The 19,774-nt window shown below is 38.3% G+C and overlaps 2 protein-coding genes across 4 annotated transcripts in view; one reads left to right on the top strand and one right to left on the bottom strand.

Annotated features, from left to right (window-relative positions):
- Nucleotides 1-237: 237 nt before the first annotated feature.
- On the bottom strand, nucleotides 238-8,066 carry LOC113167164. The gene is made up of 4 exons (XM_026367575.1): nucleotides 8,044-8,066; nucleotides 7,521-7,931; nucleotides 1,706-1,759; nucleotides 238-1,615 (listed from the first exon to the last, which is right to left on the bottom strand). Exons 1-4 carry the CDS (start codon nucleotides 8,064-8,066, stop codon nucleotides 1,375-1,377), a joined length of 729 nt encoding a protein of 242 aa, XP_026223360.1. The 3' UTR covers nucleotides 238-1,374.
- The window catches only part of LOC113167357 (vitamin D3 receptor A), a 54,054-nt gene continuing 41,673 nt past the window's right edge, over nucleotides 7,394-19,774 (top strand). The window contains exons 1-2 of one of the 3 annotated variants that reach the window (XM_026367898.1): nucleotides 7,394-7,497; nucleotides 8,469-8,621. Coding sequence is in view for 1 of the 3 variants with exons in the window: in XM_026367896.1 (XP_026223681.1) it covers nucleotides 15,478-15,529 (52 nt within the window). In the remaining 2 variants the exon portion in view is untranslated. Of the gene's footprint in view, nucleotides 7,498-7,939; nucleotides 8,294-8,468; nucleotides 8,622-15,459; nucleotides 15,530-19,774 lie in introns of those variants that run through there. The other 2 variants (XM_026367899.1, XM_026367896.1) reach the window with 2 other exon arrangements.

Here is a 19,774-nt window from a genome sequence, read left to right as displayed (position 1 = left end):
GGCAGTTATTTTTCAAACCAGCTATTTTAGTGAAAAGCTATTATGAAAATTGCTGTCATTTCAGCTATCACTTTTTTTTTTCTTTTGCTGTACAGCTGAGTCAGAGTAAAATGCAATAAACAAAACAGGCTCCAAGCATTTTGAAGTAATTAGTGTTGAGAAAGTAACATTTTATTTAATTCAGTTAAGCTAAATTTATATATTTAATTACATTAAAACTTGGTGGACTGAGGCTAAAGATGTATCAATATTAACACTATAATGACCAATAAATATTAAAACATATATCACATATATACAATCAGTAACAAACTATTCACTCTTGCTTTCTTGTTTTTATTTTTTTTGCTCCATGTATGATCATGGCGTCACATGCTCCGTGCTCTCTTTAACCCCTGCATGAGTAAGCATGTGCTTGAAGTTGTTGTGATCCATGTCACATGCATCTGCTCATGAATGGACTAATGGTCATGTTAGAAAACAAAGCTATGCATGGTGAACAGAAACCCATACACTGATACCTGAGTTATGGTTGAACCATACAGAATGGAGAACTTGTTTCTGCACCGGTGGTAGAAATGTGTTATTTTACAATTCTGCAGAACACATCAAAGTCATTAAGAAATAGCTTTTGGATTGAATATTAGCACATGGGGATTTGTGGAAAACAGAATTAAGAGCTCATGGTGAGGGGAAAAAATGAAAAGGACTAAAGGGCACAAACAATTCCTCAGAGATTTTGCATGAAGGTACAAAATGCCCAAAACTTTGCAAAAACAAGAAGTCCTCTGCAGAAACAGTTGACGCCGCACAGCCTGCAGTGGAAGGAACTGCCAGCCAACCTAAGCCTCTGTGTCAACAAAAAGTAAAGTAATCAACATTGTTAGGTTGAAGATGGACTGGTTGAGGGGAGAATGGGCACTGTTCTATTGTTTCTGCTGCCAGGAACAAGTGTGGGATGTGTGGTACACTACATAAAAAGAGAGAAATCTTTGTGGCAGGAAATTGCCAGTATGGAATAAAAGTGTATGATTTCATAGTTCACTGAAATTGAATCAAAAAGGGACAAAGATGCCACAAAAAAATCAAAAATAAAGGCCAGAAAATGCACTTATAAAAAAAAAGTCTTCCTCTGCTCGGTAGCTCTGCTTGCTCTGTGTTATAAAAAGGCAATCCTCATCCTTTATACATGAAGTTTAGATTATAGCAGCAGTTGCTGGGCTTGTTCTGGCTGGAGATCCTCTTGAGAAAGTGCGCAGTCTGCGGGCCTGGGCTTCACACGCTGGCTCCCCTGTCATGTGAGGATCCATTTTGGGTTCTGACGCATTGCTGGAGGAGCATTAAGTTACCCTGTTATATGAAACATGGACATTTTCACAGGACGTCTGGTAAATGAAAGGGGTAATTATGACATCCGTGCACAGAAGAGCGCATCAGTAAGACCGGGGTTCCGGCTGCATTTTCAGAAGTCAAATAAGTGAAGTCAAATAACAACGATCTGTTTGTTATAGGAGGGGAGGAGATCATTGGTGTTTCCAAACACAGATGCATTTGAAGCCGGGCTTCCTCTTCGTCACTTGTGACGAGTCCCACTAGGGCAGAGGTCACGAGGGACCTGAGGGAGAGGGAGGGATGGCAGGGATGAAAACAACAAGCTGAGTAAGGGGTTAGATACTATGTTGTCATTTGGAAAAAAAGTCTTTACCCAAAGACGACAAAGACGGTGATGTCAGACGCTGAGGGGACACACTGTAGACAGCTGGAAAGAATTACAACATGAAATATGAAATGATCATTGATCCATTATTTTGTCCTTTTCACCACCACAGTGTAGCTGTTATTTCTCTTTTTGGACCGATCAGAGGGAGAAAGCGAGCAAGGCAGCAAGAAACTGAGCAAGAAAGCAGGACAAAAGCGTCGGGGTCTGCTGTTGTGCAACAGCTTGACATTGATCAGGGTTGTTGAATGATGACGTGGCAGTTTATTGTCTCATCAGTGTGCAGTGTACTGCCTCCACTTTTCATTCTGTCTTGTCAACATTAATATGTCAACTGTCCCCACCCAGAAACCTTTGTTTTCAACCCTGCGATGTAGACACAAAAGCAATAAAATTTCCAAACTGGGCTGGCCAGAAATATGTCACTAATGTGTGTTATTGTTAATGCAGCTCAGATGTACTTGGTCTGGTTTGATATTGTTATGACAGCTCTTACAGCAATTCTAGGTCACATGCTCCTTATCAATCAAAACTAATGGCGGGCTTGTGTTCGTTTTTAACATCTATGTTACAACATTGTGTATTTAACTTTAATTTCCAACAAGGAAAAACATATAAACACACTTGTTCTTATACTTATAAATGTGATTTAGCTGTGCTGGAAGTATATTTTCTTAAATATGGCACTTAAGTCCATTTTCATCATACTTCAGTGAGGATATTTCACAGAAATGCAACGTGCTGTATGATATAGCGTCTTCTGTATTATTTCTTACTTTCCCTGCCATTAATCAGCTCTTGGCCACTTATTTATGTTTAACCTATGTTAAAAGCAGCTCTAAGTAAGCTGTTTCTGTTGAAAGTAAAATGCAGACACACGAGGCATTGGTGTGAATCTAATAATATATCACTCACTTTTTTAATTTATTATGGTGCAAATCTGTGTTTCAACAAAGCCTCAAGTTTGAGTCAAAGTGGTTTATAGATCACTGACAATTCAAATGATAACGGTAAAACTGTGAAACTAATGCACACACAAAAATGGGAATTTGTTGAAGAGGTAATAATAAAACTAAAAAATAACTTTGAAATGAATAAATAAATAAAACATACCAAAAATGCATAATCAGAGTCTAATTTTGCTGACACTTGCTGCAGGTGTCAAACAGATGGTATGTTATGACAGAACTGATTTATGACGCTGTGCACAGTAATTTAGTGGCTTCATAATAAATTCTTTCTAAAGAGGTAATTATTTTTTAATTAGGTTTAATGGAAATCAATCAATCTATCAATCTATCAGATATTTCCGTTCCTGCTGAGTAAAAATAAAACTAAATATGATTTTGGCACAACAACAAAGAAAAAGTGTATGTAAAAAAAAAAAGTTTATTTGCTTGTAAGTGCAAAAATAAAATGACCAATGGACACCAGCATGGCTTAAAGCATACAGTATGTATGAAGAACGACAGTAACAACAGTAACAACAGTAACAACACCAAAAACTCCAATAAAAAAATTAAAGAGGTGCCAAGATTTTCAGTTCAGCCTAGCAGAGACATCATTTCAATAATACCCAACACACTGACTAATTAAAATGATAATTAAATGGAAATAAATACAAAATAAGAATAAGAACTAACAAAAAAGATGAAATAACAGATCAAATTGGGCTTTTTGTTATTTGTATAACTGCCTAGTATCTGCTCATTTATTACAATTACACCATCAGTCAAGCTTGTTTTATTTTATGCCACTACAGTAAAAATTCTGCTAAGGATAAAGAAGCTTTTAATACTACAGAGAACCTTCTAAAGCACCCAAAGAGCCATCCATCAAACCTTTATATGTGATGGTTCTTTGCAGAACCAGACGATTTTTAAACAACAATTTGACAACCATTATTTTTCTGTGAGCAGAAAAGAGAAGTTGAGTTTGGCAGAAAGCTGTCTGCAAGGAATTTGGGATATTGTGGTGTGGACACAAGTAATATCTGGTATTAATTTCCCTAATCCATGCGAAGACATTCAGTTAAAGAGCAAATATACAACGTTATCCAATACAGTTTTTGTTTTGATTTTTGTTTTTTATTTAAACGAGATAAAATCACACAAATCACAATTAGTAATTTCATTCAGGTTATTATTCATGCAGTGGTGCACACTGTTCATAATATGACAATGCCAACTCTTATTGTTTCAATCAATTTAATGGGGCTGAGCTAGGTACAGTTTTTTTCTGATTTACTGTTTCAGTTTTGCTCAGCTATCTAATCCCCTTGTGTCTGATCGGAAAGAATGCAGCACATTTGTTGTGTTATGTGGGTCGGGTTTATTGATGTTGGAAGCTAATGATGACATTGTTACAGGCTTGGAGGATGAGGCCAAGCTGAGGAACATACACATTAAAAATAAGGACAGAGGAAAAGCCTGAGTTACTGAGATAGCTTCCTTCCCTGGACTGTGTAATCCTGTGTGTGGCCATAGCTGCCAAAATATCCCTGAGAAACTTGTGGTGCTTAAGGGTGACACTACTACCAATCTTCTCACCGCATACTGCAAAGTTGATCAAGGAGTGTGTGTGCCAACCACTGCAGCATTCCTCTAGGTTTGTGCAATTGCACTGTTCCTTGTGTTTTTTTTTTTTTCTTGCTGCAGCTGAAAATCCAGTGTGAGGACTGTATTCATCCAAGTAAAGGTCCAGTCATTTGTGCGAGCCAGTGGGCCAAGACTCGGCCTGCTTGCCACTGTTTGCTTTTCCAGCTGTTTCCTAGACTCACCCTGTGAGTGGGAGAGAAGGTGGTGTCTATGTGCCGGGGTGTGTGGTGGTTTAGAGGTGGGGAGTGGGGGCGCTGAAGTGAGATGGAGACATTCAGAGTTCTAAGAAGAAAGATAGTGAGGAAGACAGAGCTGCAGAGAAAGTGTGTGTGTGTGTTTAAGTTAAGACATATCCTGTTCCTATCATGCAGTGCTGTCCCTTTTCTCTATATACTATATGCACACAGTGGAAGATTAAATCTAGCGTGCGCTTCACACAAACATGCACGATGACTGGCTACACCCCCTTTAACATATAGACTGATCCACTTCTGAGACACAAAGCCACAAGGGATGACCTAAATTCCAGCTCATGCACACGCAGACAGGCTGCAAAAAAGGGTCATGTACATACATGTTCACTTGTATTTATATTATATAATATTTCTGTTATATACTTAGTAGTAAATTGTGTAGTACAATACTATATAGTATAGTGCATAATAACACACTGTATTTACAGTATTATATCAGTATAATTTGGGCTGTGCTATATATTTTATACAGATTTCCCTCTGGGATTAATGAAAAGTTTGTGTCTTGAATTTAGAATTATAATATAGCAGTGTAATGCAGTATTATTATATAGTACAATACCATACAATGTAGTTGCTTCTGTATAGTATAGTAAAGCACAGACATATAAAGTATTACAACATTACAGCTACTACCAGAGTAGATGTTTCTTGCAGTCAGCTATGATAATCTGTATCTCTGTCTGTGGTGGATGTAGGTCCAGTGCTGTACAACAGCCCCATCCAGTCAGAGGAGCCAGCAAAAAAAGTATTCTTAGCCAGGCAACAGTACTAGTTGCAAAGTCATACTCACTGCCTTTTGAAAGTTTAGAGATGGGGTTGCATCACGGCACAGCTGTTGTTTAACATGTAACAGTATGTCACATACACTATTTCATGACAAACAAGAAGGGTGGCTTATTAAAAAACCTCGTTTCACACAGCACAAAATCAGAAATGAGATGTAAAATATGGTTTTTCCATCTGTCACAAAGAGCCTTATGCTCCCTGTCTCATTTTTGCCTGAAATACATGGCAGGTTATGAATAACTAACTAGCTTGTTGCCAACATGGATCTTCTTTTACTAAAAGGTCATAGGTTGGAACCTTTTAACAGGCAAATCAAGTCTAGTAGATGTGCTTGATAAAAAAAGACATCCCAATCCAGCTGCACCAGGCTTGCACTGTGCGCTCGTCCATCCATGGTAATGACAAGAGATATTTTTAAGAAGGGAATCACGACTAATTAAAGAGTGGGTAGAGTGTTGATTGAAGTGCTAAAATAAAACTTCCCAAGGGTGACACAGTATAGCACCACGGGACTCTATCATTACCTCTAAATTATTCCACAAAGTAGACAAATTAGTTCTGCTCTGTCGCCATATACACATTATGGACACAGACCAATTGTTTTGTGGGTTAGTGAAAATGTTTTCAGCTAACCTCTCATGTTCTTGGTATGTACGTCTACTATCATTTAACATAGGGTTCCAGGGCAGAGAGGTCAGAGGGGTAGAGGTGGGAGCTGGAACTTTCATATATTATGTATAGGTAAAGCTTAAATAATTTAGGATCAGAATTACAAAGTTGCATTTAACATTCGAAAAGTAGTTCTCACGTGTCTCCGGTCTCTTTAAATGAGCCTGAAGATATGTGAAACAAAGAAAAGGACAGTTCCTCATGCCAGCTCTGGGTTGGCATGAGAAGGACTAGTTTCTGAAACTAAGCTTACTGACCTTACTGCTGCAGCACAACCTAACGTTAGAAAAACCCTTTAAAGTTTAACATGTTTATATTTCTAATCATATTTTGGATTATTTATAATTAAATTAAATGTATAATTACTGTGTATTGGTGTGGATATATATATATATATATATATATATATATATATATATATATATATATATATATATATATATATATATATATATATATATATATATATATATATATATATATATATATATATATATATATATAAGAGAGAAACAGAATGAGCGTTTGTTGGGTGACTGAACTGTTTTGTTATGATCTTCTATATATACAGGTCAATCAATCACTTTTGATTGTACTTATATATGTCTATTGTATAAGTTTAGTATAGCCCAAATTATAGAATATAATATGTATGATGGATATGTATATGTGTAATACACACCCAGCACAGTATAGTATAACATAGTATAGTTGTTATAGTATAGTACATGGAGTAAACAGTAAGAGTAACATAATGTACTCTTTATGTCCTGTGTGACAATGACTTTTGTTTAGCCCAAATTATAGTGATGTAAACTGTGTATAGTATAGTACAGTATAGTATAATATAATATAGTATACTGAGTATACAGATTGTAGTAAAAAAGCACAGGTCTACTGTAGGAAGTTCAGTATAGACCAAGGTTTAGCAATGTATTGCTGTGTAGTATATAATATTGTATAGTATAACTAAATATTAGCTATATATTATGTAGGTATACTATGCACTATCTGTCTAGCATAGTACATTTTTTAGTACAGCACAGTGTAGTAACATTAAATAGTATAGAGCTGCTCTATTAGACTGTACAGCTAAATGAAACTCTGTAAGCCTCCGAAGCTGCACGGTTACTATCATTTTAATATTAACATATTAGATTTTTTTGTCTGATTTACTATTATTTTGGATCAAATTGTTTACTATCAGGCTGCGTGCGACGTCACGACACACCCCTATATGGTAGGGAGGCAGATGGAGCCTCTACCTAAGACTGATTAGCCTCTCGACCAATCAGCGCGCACACCATTCCAGAGTGGAGCGCTGTGATTGGACACCGAGGTTATTATAGATATGTATAGATATGCCCGACTGCTAAACCGTGGGGGCGGGATTACGGAGAAGTGCTGTCCATGTATGTTGATACAGATCTGAAAACTGGACCAAGCGCGTCTACTACTCACATGGACTAATGTAAGTTATACTGCACTCTTTACCTTTGGGAGTGTCCCGTGTAGTGAAAGGTGTTGTGTCGCCGTAGCAGCGTAGTAGTTCTCGTCTTTTTTTTTTTTTTTTTTTGCTCTTTCTTGTTCCGTTTTGCTGAGACGTGCAGGCCGAGATGTACACGGGGGTTTGAGGCCAGCGAAGTGAGCTGTTGTGGATGTGAACGCTGTCGTTCATGCTCCTGTAGCGGGCTGCAGTATGTTGACACGCCGCTGACATAAACAATGTACCCAGCGAGCCTACGCGTAATGCCATTGTGGAGAGGCCATTTCACAGTCGCCACACAATAACATCCACGCTGTGTGGAAATTAGAGGACATGTTCGCACTGGAGCTGCGGGTGCTGCTGGCGCTTCGTTAGCGTCCGTCCGAGCCGAGCCCCCCCCCAACCCCCGCTCAAATTCCCTTTAAAATGTGGCAGCGGAACATGGCCGTGCGCGCTGGCAGAGGTGTCGTCGCAGAGCTCGCAACACGTCATGAAAGACGCATCCTGAATTTGTTAGGAAACACGTTTTACATCGACGCGTAAAAGTTGTACATTGTAGCCCAGCTCGGATTCCCCCCCCCCCCACGTTTTCTCCTCTTTACGACGCGGCGGCAGCAGGAGGAGAAGGAGGAGAAGAGGGGTTTGTGGCGAGCCTGCGCCAACAAATGGAAAACTTTGAAGGTTTTTGGTTGAATGAGGCTTTGCATCGTGTGTAACATGTGTGCCGAATCTCTCAGAAGACCTGAAAGGATTAGTGTGGCGTCTGAAGTCTTACCCCGGGGTGTGTTTGCCTTTGCTTGTGCAAGGCAACTATTGAGTTGCCAGATTTATTGAATGACGTTTGGCGTAACACTGTGTACAAGCGAGAAATAACGGGACGTCACCCAGCTCCCAGTCGCCAACTGACCGTTTGATAGCCCCTCCTGATTCACTCGTCCTCTTTTCTCTGTTGACAGTTTTGTTTCATACCGAGGAAAAAGTTTTCCAGCTTGGGGAAATTATTGAAAGCAGCCTTCAACTCCACTGGCTCGGAAAATTTGGCGACCTGGCTCCAACATTTGGGCCCCCCTCTGCTACTGCACAAAGTGAAGGTTGATATGCCACATCAGGTAAGACAGAAACCACTCGTCTGTTGGCTTTTATGTTTGTTTTTTTTGGGGGGGAAGTCTCACATCAGAGATTGTGTTAGCTGGGAGGCTAGCCGCAGCACATGAGCTGAACAAAATCTTGCAGTTTATGTCTTTGTTTCTGTCTGTGCGTTGGGTACACATGGCACTTCACGCTGCAGATTCATGTCGCATTTTAGCACAACTCCTGCACCAGCCTTGTCCCAGTTATCCTGTGTGTGTGTGTGTGTGTGTGGTGTAATTGTTATAGGCGGGTGCTTCCCTCCACATTCCACATGTGTATGTCTGTCTGCCTGCAGCAGGGCCAGTGCGCAAATCCCTGCAAATCCAAAAACCTCGAGAGGGAAACAAACCGAAAATGGACGCTGTTTTCACTTCTTCAAAATAACATGTGTTTATGACTTCATGTATAATCTGACAGGCAGATGGGTGTTATGATGTGGTTTTACAAATGTACGGTGGTGTTGCACGTCTTCCTTCCTGTAGGTTGTCAGTGTCTGATGTGGAGGCTGCTCCTGTTTGCAGGCGGGGAAGACAAAGGGACAGATTAGCATGGAGCTGCGTGGAGCAGAATAGACCCGAGTAGCCTTCATTCAGTTCACTACAGCTTGATGAAATGTTAAGTGACTCTTAGGAACTGCAGACAGAACTGGACGGCATGTTGAAAAGTTAAGGGGGACACATGCTCACTTTCAGGTTGATGTGTTTATTCCAGTGATCTAATAGGAAATGTCTGCCTTAATAATCATAAAACTCACTTAATTTCTTTTTTCAGCACGTTTTTTTTATTTTTATTGTGGGGTTTTGACTGTGCGCTGTCTTTTCTGCACTCACTTCCAGACCACTGTTTGAACGAGTTCAGCTGCACTTCAACTGTGAATATCCGTATAATAACCACTTTGAAACCAAATATTAAGTTAAAGAGAGCGTCTGACTTGAACTTCGGAAGATATGAACAATAAATGCAACCAAGGATAGAAGTTTCCATGATGTTTTCTCAGGTACATGCTGCTATTTTTATCTCTCTGGCACATGATATTGGGTATTTATGCATAAACTCTCCAAGCTGTAAACACCCTCTGAATTCTGACCTACAGAGTTCAGTGACGTGAAGGGTTTGTGCAGAGACACAGAAGTTAACAGTTGTTAACGTCCCAGAACAGAGAAACCTGTGGAATATGAGTAATGAGTCAGTACTATAGTACTTCATGTAGTCATTGTTATGAAAGTACAACAAATACAGATCCTCCAAAGTTGACTAATCACACAGAAGTAACAGAAATTCTCTCATCACAATGTTAAATGAACCAGATCTTTTTTAACCTTCTGCAAACAAGATATGAGGTTTGTCATATCACCTATTTAAGAGTATAGGTTAAGTCTTTGTGTACTTACTAATACAGTTAAAATAAAAATAAAACACTTTATATATAGTTAATTCAATATAAATTGCACATACATAATGAATATAGTAGCAAAGCCATAACTTTGCTGCAAACAGTTCCTGATCACATCCTCCATCAGGGTGAAGAGTCTCTTGCACTTGTTGTCTTCAGGCTGTTCCTTGATTGATGCACACAGAATCCTCCCTGTGGTAACGTCCTTTTTTGTGATGAGCTCTTATTCTACGTGGAACTTTTTGGTGGGTTCAGGAACACCTACAGTAAGAAATCTGTCAACTTTGCAGTGTAGCTCTTCAGCCCTGGCCAGATATATTGAGTTTGAGATACTCAAACAGAGGGCGGCATAATTCTAATGTGTGTACTTCTTACTTAGGGAAGTGGAGGTAAATCAGAATGACTTGTTGAACCACATGCTTTCTGATATATACACCCACAAAATGACAGACTTAGTAGTCTGATTTCAGTGTGTAGGTTGTGAAGTCAGAGAACACACTGAATAAATTAGTTTTTCACTGTTTTTTATTCAATTTCTCACTGTAGAGTACCTGTAACGTTACCATAGTACAACATGCAGTGTTAGGAAAAGGCTATCTGTGAAATTTACCCTTTGAGGCTGACAAAATCATCAGTAAAAAGTAAATAAGAATTGTTCCAATCCTATTAAAAGAGTGTTATCATCTTTACCTGTTGTTATGAATTGAACAACAAAATGAGTCGTTATTATAGGTTGACAACTTTTTTATGTGTGAGGAGATTATTTTTACTTCCCCATGATTTACAATTGGTCTATCATTGTAGATTGTGTACGATATAACCACTAAAGCTGTACTTTACTTGAGGAATGTGCTTTTTTATTTTGCCCCATTGTGGTTTTGTTGCACTATTTGTATGTTTGCTTGTTCTCACCCTGTTTTAGCACTTTGCGATTTTACACGGTTACTGCTCTTTTACATTGTGAGTAAACACACATGCTCCACCCTGCAATAACATGAATCACTCACCACTTACCTCCCACTGATGTTGGTCCAAGACCTTGAGCTCACCAAAAGTGCATGGTTTCATGTTCCCAGCTAAGATCTACATCATGCACTGAATCCATGGAGTCTGAGGTTTTGTCATGAAAGGGACAATTACTCTGCCACTTTGCTGTGTTGAATCCTTTATCTAAAGGATCCTTCCATTCACGTACACTATTACTTCAGTGCGATACAAAGGGTCTTTTCTGTAATGAGGTGCTTAGTGGAACACATTGTGCTCAGGAGGTTTGTTCTCGGCTGAGTTATAGGCGGGATGTAAAATGATAACAGCTGCATGAGGGCCTGAAGGTGCGGCACATTATTTTTAAAAGTAAGCTAATTCTCTGCAGTAGGGAATGCATGTGTGCAAACACACACACACAGACACTCATTCACATATTTTCACAAATATTGACAGGTCCATGCACTTTGTTGCAATTTTCCAATACCTTTGGCCAACTCATAGAGTTTAAAGTCTGTGGTGCGTCTGATTTGCTTTTAAATTGGCTTTCAGCTATGTCTTATTGCAACAAAGAACTATTGTTAGGCTGTTAAGATTGTTTCTTTTATCTTTAATGTGGAAAGCTTATTTGTTTTCATATTTAACACAAAGTTGTGCCCTGAAATAGATGATTTGAACTAAGAGACTAGTAGGTCTGCAGCTAATAATTATTCTCACTATAAGTAATCTAGATTTTTTTTTAATTAATTAGGCTAATTGATTATTTGTTTAGCTCTAAAATCAGTTTAGTATTACACAAGATAGAGGTTAAACTGGAACCAAATAACCTCACACAGATGTGTCTGTCTGGCTAATCCAGTAAATTAAATACCGAAAGCATATCAAAGACCTTTATAAATTTTATGCAGATCACAACTTGCTGCAGATGCCACAGGACAGCTATCGTGGTAGCTGCATTTTTGACACTCACAAAATCTGATATAATGATAATGTGTATCATTCATAATACATATTCATTGTTGGATTTTGCTTCAGGTGTGTGTAGAACTGTGTAATTTAACTTTGTTGACTCTGAGCTACTGTGAGTATAGATTGATGGGTAAAAGTGTCAATTATATCTCTCTGTACCGGCCTCACATAGAGGAGCATTTGAAGTAAATTGACAGTAATAACTCACTCACTCTTTAATTTTTTTTGTTGCTTCCATCTTTTGTTTTAAGTGCTGATTGCAGCAGTTTTTCTGTTCTGCACTTCAGAGTATTCCTACCATTCAAACAACTCCGTTCTCAGTTTCTCTTGAATTTTCCTTTTGTCTGTTAAACCATAGTGTTCGTACGAACCAGTTTCTCTTTCACTTATTTCAAATAAAACACATCAGTCTGTGTGTAATAGAGGTTTCTACCCTGAGGAAAGCCCTACCAGACACTATGTGCTTACAGTAGTAAAATGTAAAAGCTTTCATGAACTGGCCAGAGAATTAATCACTTGTGTATAGAATATCTCAGCAATAATTACCCCTCATGGTTAATATAATGTAGTTTCAAATAATAAAAATGTATGTTTTTATACAAATAAACTTCTACAGCCACTGTTTTCTCTCCTCAATGTGCTAAATAGGGGCTAATGGATTCCTTATGACAGGTAATAGAGTAGCTACAATAGAAGCCAGTAGAGGCTCTAGTGTTGTGGCTAGTCTGACTAGGTCTTGTATGAAGCCCCTGAGGGGCTTGGCAAGGTAAACGTCAGTCGCAGCTCACCTCCCAGTTCAAAGCTACAGGCTATCATACAAGTAGTTCTTACAGAACTGCCAGTTCTCACGGTTCAGTGTCTGAATTACTCAGTGGTGGTGGTGGTGGTAAACAGTGGCATGGACTGTAGAGATCACAGAATTTGTGCAGCATGTTGTGGTCTGGGGTACTTAGCACAACGCACACTCTAATGAGGTTAGAGGTTCAGTTCCTATGAGGCGAAAAAGTATTTGTCATTGGGAATGCAAGCCTATTAAGATCATAGTTTTCCCATTAAGATGCAGTTGTATTGTTGTGCACAAAAACATGGAATTTCAGACAGTTTCTTGTTCAGGTTTATGAAGAATGAGATAAACCTGCATGTAGTATTTATTTACTCTCATATTGACAAATACATGAGAGAATAGTAATATGAGGATTGAATTAGTCCGTGCAGTATGTTAAAGGATAGTGAAATATTAAAATAGATGGCCATCATATTTCCCTACTCCTTCACACAGTCAATTTATTGACATCGCTGCAAGTCTACTCAGTATTGCCCTTGATAACCAGGCTATCCCTTTAGATACATATATGAGAACACGTCCCTTCAAATAAAGTTCATCATCATCCATTTGTCCTCGCTCAGTTAAGATAAACCTCTAGCCCACTTTTCTTTTAGCAATTTAACTTTGCAGAAAACACATCACCCTCAGTCTGAACAGCAACATCTGGATTGCAGTTCAGGTGTCAGCAACATATGCCAAGTCTTAAAACAAATTAATTAAAAAATGGAAGTGGCACAGTAAAGACTTGAAAAAGAATCATGTTATTGCCCAGGCAAGTTACAATATGCTTGAATGCTTTTGATGCTGAAATATAAATAAGCATATAATTTGGTTATTTAAATCAGCAGGTAACCTGTAGCTGATGTTTTTTTTCTCTTGCCCACTTGAACTCCAGGAGAAGAAAAATATATAATATACAAAATATATTTGTATAAAATATATTTATTTCTGACACTTGTCAAATTCCTGTCTTCCAATGCAATGAGAAATTTGGCCACAGGTTGGCAAAAACAACCCAGTAAAGTTTTATTCATGCAACTTGTGCTGTATGACATGATGGAGCAGTCATGGGAAAAAACCTTGACGTTTTACTGTCAAAACATGCAGAAAACGTAGAATTTTCCCTTTCACACAAACATAGGTTTTTAACAAGAAGTAATCAAATCCTGCCCATGTTTCCTAGTCATTCATTGACTTTGATTTGACTTAATTGAAATCAGACTAGTCACCACTAAAGAAATTTCTTAAAGCAGCCAAAAGTCTATTGTAACCATCACTGCCTTTATGTGGATAAGTAGACTCAGTTTCCATTGATTCTAAACAGAGGCTTTTTAATTAGACTGATGTGAAAGTTAACTTGGATGTGTTTTACTACCACACTTAAAGCATGACTGGCTCGTTAGTGTAGCCACTCATTAAACCTGGGAGTGTGTGTGACTATATGAAGCGGCCTCTGGATGTGTTCGCTGGGTGATCTAAGAAAAGTGTCAGAGAAAGTGACAGACTGCTCTAAGCTTTCAATCCAGTGTCACTCCCACTAACCTCATTTCCAGCAGCAGCAGGCACCCATTTCCTGTGAAAACTCTGTAATAAACCCTATGTAATATAACAACCACTCACCAAACAGCAGACAGACAACGTGAGGAATTAGCTGATGAACATAATGGAGCGTTTAGCAGCTGAGGACACTGATATTTCCTTTAGGAGCTTGCTGAGATCAAAAGAAGGGTGCACTCACTCTATATTCATCAGGTGAACAGAAACATGATCGGTTTTTATGTACTAAGTGTTCTTTAAGGGATTCTTGTGGTTTTGAACCAGTTGTGGTTCTTTGTAAGGATATGGAGCTTTTTCACACATAGAAATTGTGTGTCTGCCATTATACATAATTCTCCCATAATTATAAGTATTTATATATTTTTTTCCACTGACAGACAAGTCAGGAGCCTTATTTTTAGACTTTAGAAGAGAGCCAGTCTAGTTGCTATAGTCCCTGTTTCCACACAATTAAAAATAGGAAATAACATCATATTGTAACTGCTGATTTGTCCCAAACTGAGGAGAAAAGCACATTCACAAATGAGATTCAGCTCCTGTCTCACTCTTTCAGTTGAGGCCTAGGATAAGGGGCTTTCAGTGAGCTGCTAACCCAACCTGTTTTTCTATTTTTTTTGTTTGTTTTTTTGTCCTCCATTCTTCTTTTTATCTCTGCTGAAGCTACTGTGGCACAGAAAGGAAGAGACGAGCCCTCAGACCGGATTGGTTGTGACTGAACAAGCCCTCTGCGAATGGCTCCACCCCTCTCATCCTGTTTGTAGGACAATTAGTCATCCAAAATGTGTTGTGCATGACTGGGCACACAACTGCATATGTGCACACATACTGAAAAAGCGTTTGGTATTAATATCTGTCATTTGTATTACCAATATTTCATGGTTCATTGTCTTTCTATCTCTGGCTGCCTGCATCATTTTGACACGTGTATATTCTGTGCTCATCAAAGATCTAGAACAGGATCAAGTGTGTTTTGGCTAAGAACACTTTCACTTTCACTCTCGTCCGACACACACACAACTAGACTAATCACATGCAAATATGTCCTAGTTAAATAAAGGGTTTCTTGTACATTCTGTTCAACTTCACAGAAGCATGGTAGGACTTGATGACACACACGGATCAAAAATTTCCTCACAAGGAGCACGAGTACAGTGACGGTAATAACAGTACTAATTTCACAAGGTAGAGATTATGAAGATCATATTTCGCATTCGCTCACGTCTTTAAAAATGACATAGTGAAATCTTGTGTCTTTATCATACCTGTAAATCTTTTAACCTTAAAGAAAACTTGACTCATCCCTTATGTCTTATTTCCTACTTCGACATTATCTGTTTCAGCTCTTATTCAGTTTGAATCTGACTCTGCAGTTTTCAGAGATGCATCTTATATCAAAGATCTGATATTCTTGATGACAAAGATTAATTTGTTTAATGTCATAACAAAAGCATAAAAGTGGGATATAAATTTCCACTTAGTGTACACATGATATATTTTAGATGCTGAAGTCTCTGAAGTCTGGCTTTTATGTAAAGATGATGAGATAATTTGGGAATTGGTGCCATTTAAATAAATAAAACTAAATTAAATTAAAAAACTTTATGATAATATCAAATAACTTTAAGTTTGAAGCCACTTCAGGCGAAATTAAATGGAAAAATTGGTTCAGAAAGTTCAAGTCCTATTGCATTAATTTAATCTAAATCTAATTTAGTACCCTTTTCCTATGTATAATATTGCCTCTCCTTCTCTCTCCTGTCTTTTCTTGCTCTGCTTATATTGCATTTGTGCATACAGTGTAGTTCCCAAAATTGGGGGGGGATTGTATGATTAATAAAACAGAGGCCAGCATGAAACACGCAGGAAAATCAAACTTTATATAAAGTGTGTTATTCTTCTAGTTTTCTCAATTTGATGTAAATTTTTTAGTAAGAGTCTTAAATGAAATCCTGGGTAGCTGTAAAACCTTAATATGCTTTTAAACATGTTCTGTCGCGTTCTTCTTGCGGTCCGTCTCTGCCTCATTTTCCTTATTTTCGTGCCCTTCCCATCCTCTTTCGACAACATTTTGAGCTTGTTAATCTCTTTCTCCGTTCCGCTTGCTCTCTCTCCCCCTTATTTTTGCATGCTGCATTTTTTCTTGTGATGATTGTACTGTTTTGATCGGTCCTATTCTCTTTTCTTCCCTCCTGCAGTGTGCTGTATTATGTAGCGTTTAGGACTCTATTTGCTCTTGGCAGGAGCTGGAGTCCGCTTGGGTCAGATTTGTTTTAGTGCTACAGTGATCACTGCTTGTTGTATGTTCCCCAGAGTTTGCAGCAGAAAAAAAATATCCTATCTCAAACATATGCACATCGCATGCTTCCTTTCCTTACTGATTGAATTATTTAGGGAAATGACGCAATTTGAAGATCACAAAAAAGATTGAACGGGTCTTGTTAGTATATTCTTGTGAGTGGAACCATGTGTTTCCCTTTTCATTAGACTGGATATTGGCGTTACTATTATTATTATTATAAATATTATTAATTGAGAGCATTGCATAGCATTTGGTCCACGCAAGACTAAATAAATAAATAAATAAATAAATAAATAAATAAAATAGAAAATAGAAGCATACATCCACCTTTTGATAATCTGCTTCTAACCCCGAGAAAAGTATGAATATTGGTGTTCATTGTGTGGAGGCAGTTCGTTCTTTGCTTTCTGTTTGTTATGAACCCGTTTCAAATAGTTTGTGGGATTGGATAGTGTAACTAGCTGATTACAGGGTCTACTCTGTTTCTCCAGCAAATCTAATTACTTGATATTAAAATATTCAAAGGCAACATGGATGGTTTAGATTTAAATAAGTACAAAGCAAATATTTTAATATTTATATCAAAACTGATAATAGGTGTGTTTGGTTCAAACCCAGCTTTTTGTTTTGTTTTTGTTTCCTGTTGTTTTGACGTTGACATACACTTTGTACTGCTAATAAATGCAGCGCGAGTTACAGTTTTGTAGCTGTCGGGGCACTAGGCGGAGACTATAGATGTTTTTGTTGCACTTCCAGTCTCAGTGTCAGAACTGTTACACTCCTGTTATACAAATGGTAGGACACTGGATATTTTAATTAAGCTGTGCTATCTGGATGTGTGTTTTTTAATGCAATCTGAAGTTCTTATATGCTCATTCCACATGCTATAGAATGACGGTAGATTAGGGGGAAGTTACGTGATTGACAGAAAATTATTCTGCAGCTATCTTGATATTGGATTAATTAGTTGCAGTCATTTTAGAAGCAGAAATGTCAGACATCTGCTGGTTCCAGCTTCTCCAATGTGAGGATTTACTCATTTGCTGACTATGATCCAAAAAATGAGCCATGAAATGTTCTTTTTGTGGACAGAGTTGCTGGTGTGAGTGTTTGGCAGTCTTGTGACTTCAGCTAAACAGACAGGAAACAAACTGTCATCATTACTTATTACTTCCAGCTCCGACTTAGCACATTCACATGTACTGGTCCTCTGTTGACCCACAAAGAAAAATACGGCAGAACGTTTAAACCTGTATCTAGATTTTCGTACATTTTACAGACACCCCTTCAGGTAGGATTATAGTATATTTTTGCTTCTACCTGTACTCAGAAGCCCAACAGGTAAAACCACTATAATAACAGCCCACACACTTCTGAAATGGTTCTACTGTTACTACTTTGGCATAAAAAGCAACACTTTATTTACATTTTAGGTTGCAAAACCAATTAAATATTGCAGCAATTTGTGTTTGTACTAACGTACTGCACAGGCTCATTTGCCTCTCTGGCGACTCACAGGAGTTTTGACACAAGTTGTTTCAACTCATTCTCTGTCTTTCCAATGTTAGACCTGGGGAGCACAGATGGCCTGTTTACAAAACTGGCTCTCGCGCATCTCACTTCCAGTCATCTCCCATCTATCCTGTGTATTTGCCAAACATTCTGCGTATTTAGTTAAATTTGGATGGATAGATGAATAAATGTGCAGTCTGTTCATGTCTCTGTGTGATGTCTCCTCTGTGTGTGCGTGTGAGATAGAGAGAGAGTGAGTGATGCACGTTTGAATTTGTCAAAACATAGCTGTATATAACTGTGTATGGCTAATATCAATTTTCCCACCCTTGAGTATGTGCAAGATGTTACAAGCTTGGATCTGGCAGCCGTGCTACGGTGTGAAAATGTGCGACAGTCACTTTATGCGCATAACTGGTGTGTCACAGGGACTGTCGTGTGTGTGTTTGTGTGTGTGTGTGTATATACATGTTTGACTTTTGTCCGTGCTGTGTGTGCGCGAGGTGTCCAGTGTGTATGCTGACACAGCTGTTTCACAGTAACCACACTGTTCCTCCGCACTATCTACAGTTTCATTCCCTGGGCTCCACTCCAACAGCTCTTGCCACTTTCCCCATCACTGTTTTGCCGTGTCTTTTACTTTCTGTCTGTCCTCCCACTCTGTTCTGCAGATTCACTGTGTGAATGTGTTTTGATGTTTGCACATGGTAATTATTGGGTCCTTTTGGTCAGTCTGTAATGCTGGAAGGTTCCTTTTGTTTTTAACCCTGCTCACTAGACAGACCGCTTAACCACTTCAGATTACTGTTTACAAAGTCATTGATCACAGCATGTTTACATTGATAAGTTGCAGTGTTTCCCACAGAATGAGATCGTACTTGTGGCAGTAGATGTGTGGGAGTTCGGTGTTTTTTTTGAAAGGTCATTAGTTAATAGAAGTACAGTAAACATCTATCTTCCATCCATCTCACGTATTATATTAAGTTGATACTCCTACAGCCGCGTCTTGACTGCTTGTCCTCCTCCTCCTCACCTATATTCCTCTCTTTTTTAGCAGAAGCAGTGAATATTGACTAGCAGCTATGTACAGTGTGTTAAACTCAACAGTCCAGCTGTCCTCTGTTAACTTAGCTATTGGTACATGCTTGCTAATAATGTCTATGAAGAGTTGGGTTTCTGTGATTGACTGTTGACAGTGACAGTTATTTATAGATAAAATTGCAAAAACACAATGCCAGTGACTTTTATGTTAGCATCAAAAGTGTAAAAATATTTTAAATTCATGATGAAATTATGGCAGTGCAAATTAGGCGATAGCAAACCACCTGGGTAATTCATGGAAAACAGCAGTTGTCTAGTTATAAATCATGGGTGGGATCAATGGCATTGTTCTTTTAGACACCATTTAAAAATAGGAAATATAAAGGGTTGCCAAATATACTTGGGAGGCTGTTAATAAGTTAATAAACTTTGGTGGCCCGCCCAAGTAAAGTCTGTGTGGATAAACACTGAGTTGTTTTTCTTGTTTGTTTCATCCATGAGTCATCTGCATGTGATGTGCACAAATCAGTTTTATAAATTATATAAATAT

Source organism: Anabas testudineus, chromosome 7 (assembly GCF_900324465.2).
Source record: "Anabas testudineus chromosome 7, fAnaTes1.2, whole genome shotgun sequence".
Classification (NCBI taxonomy): domain Eukaryota; kingdom Metazoa; phylum Chordata; class Actinopteri; order Anabantiformes; family Anabantidae; genus Anabas; species Anabas testudineus.
Note: the sequence above shows the minus strand (reverse complement) of the source record. Positions and strands in the feature narration are given on the sequence as shown.

What these genes read in the sequence shown, in the direction of transcription:
- LOC113167164 (XM_026367575.1), bottom strand. Translation starts at nt 8,066, where the DNA reads ATGTACAACTTTTACGCGTCGAT. An exon ending in TACAACTTTTACGCGTCGAT is followed by an intron (nt 7,932 to 8,043) that starts GTAAAACGTGTT and finishes CACATTTTAAAG; the next exon opens with GGAATTTGAGCGGGGGTTGG. An exon ending in TACACGGGACACTCCCAAAG is followed by an intron (nt 1,760 to 7,520) that starts GTAAAGAGTGCA and finishes AATTCTTTCCAG; the next exon opens with CTGTCTACAGTGTGTCCCCT.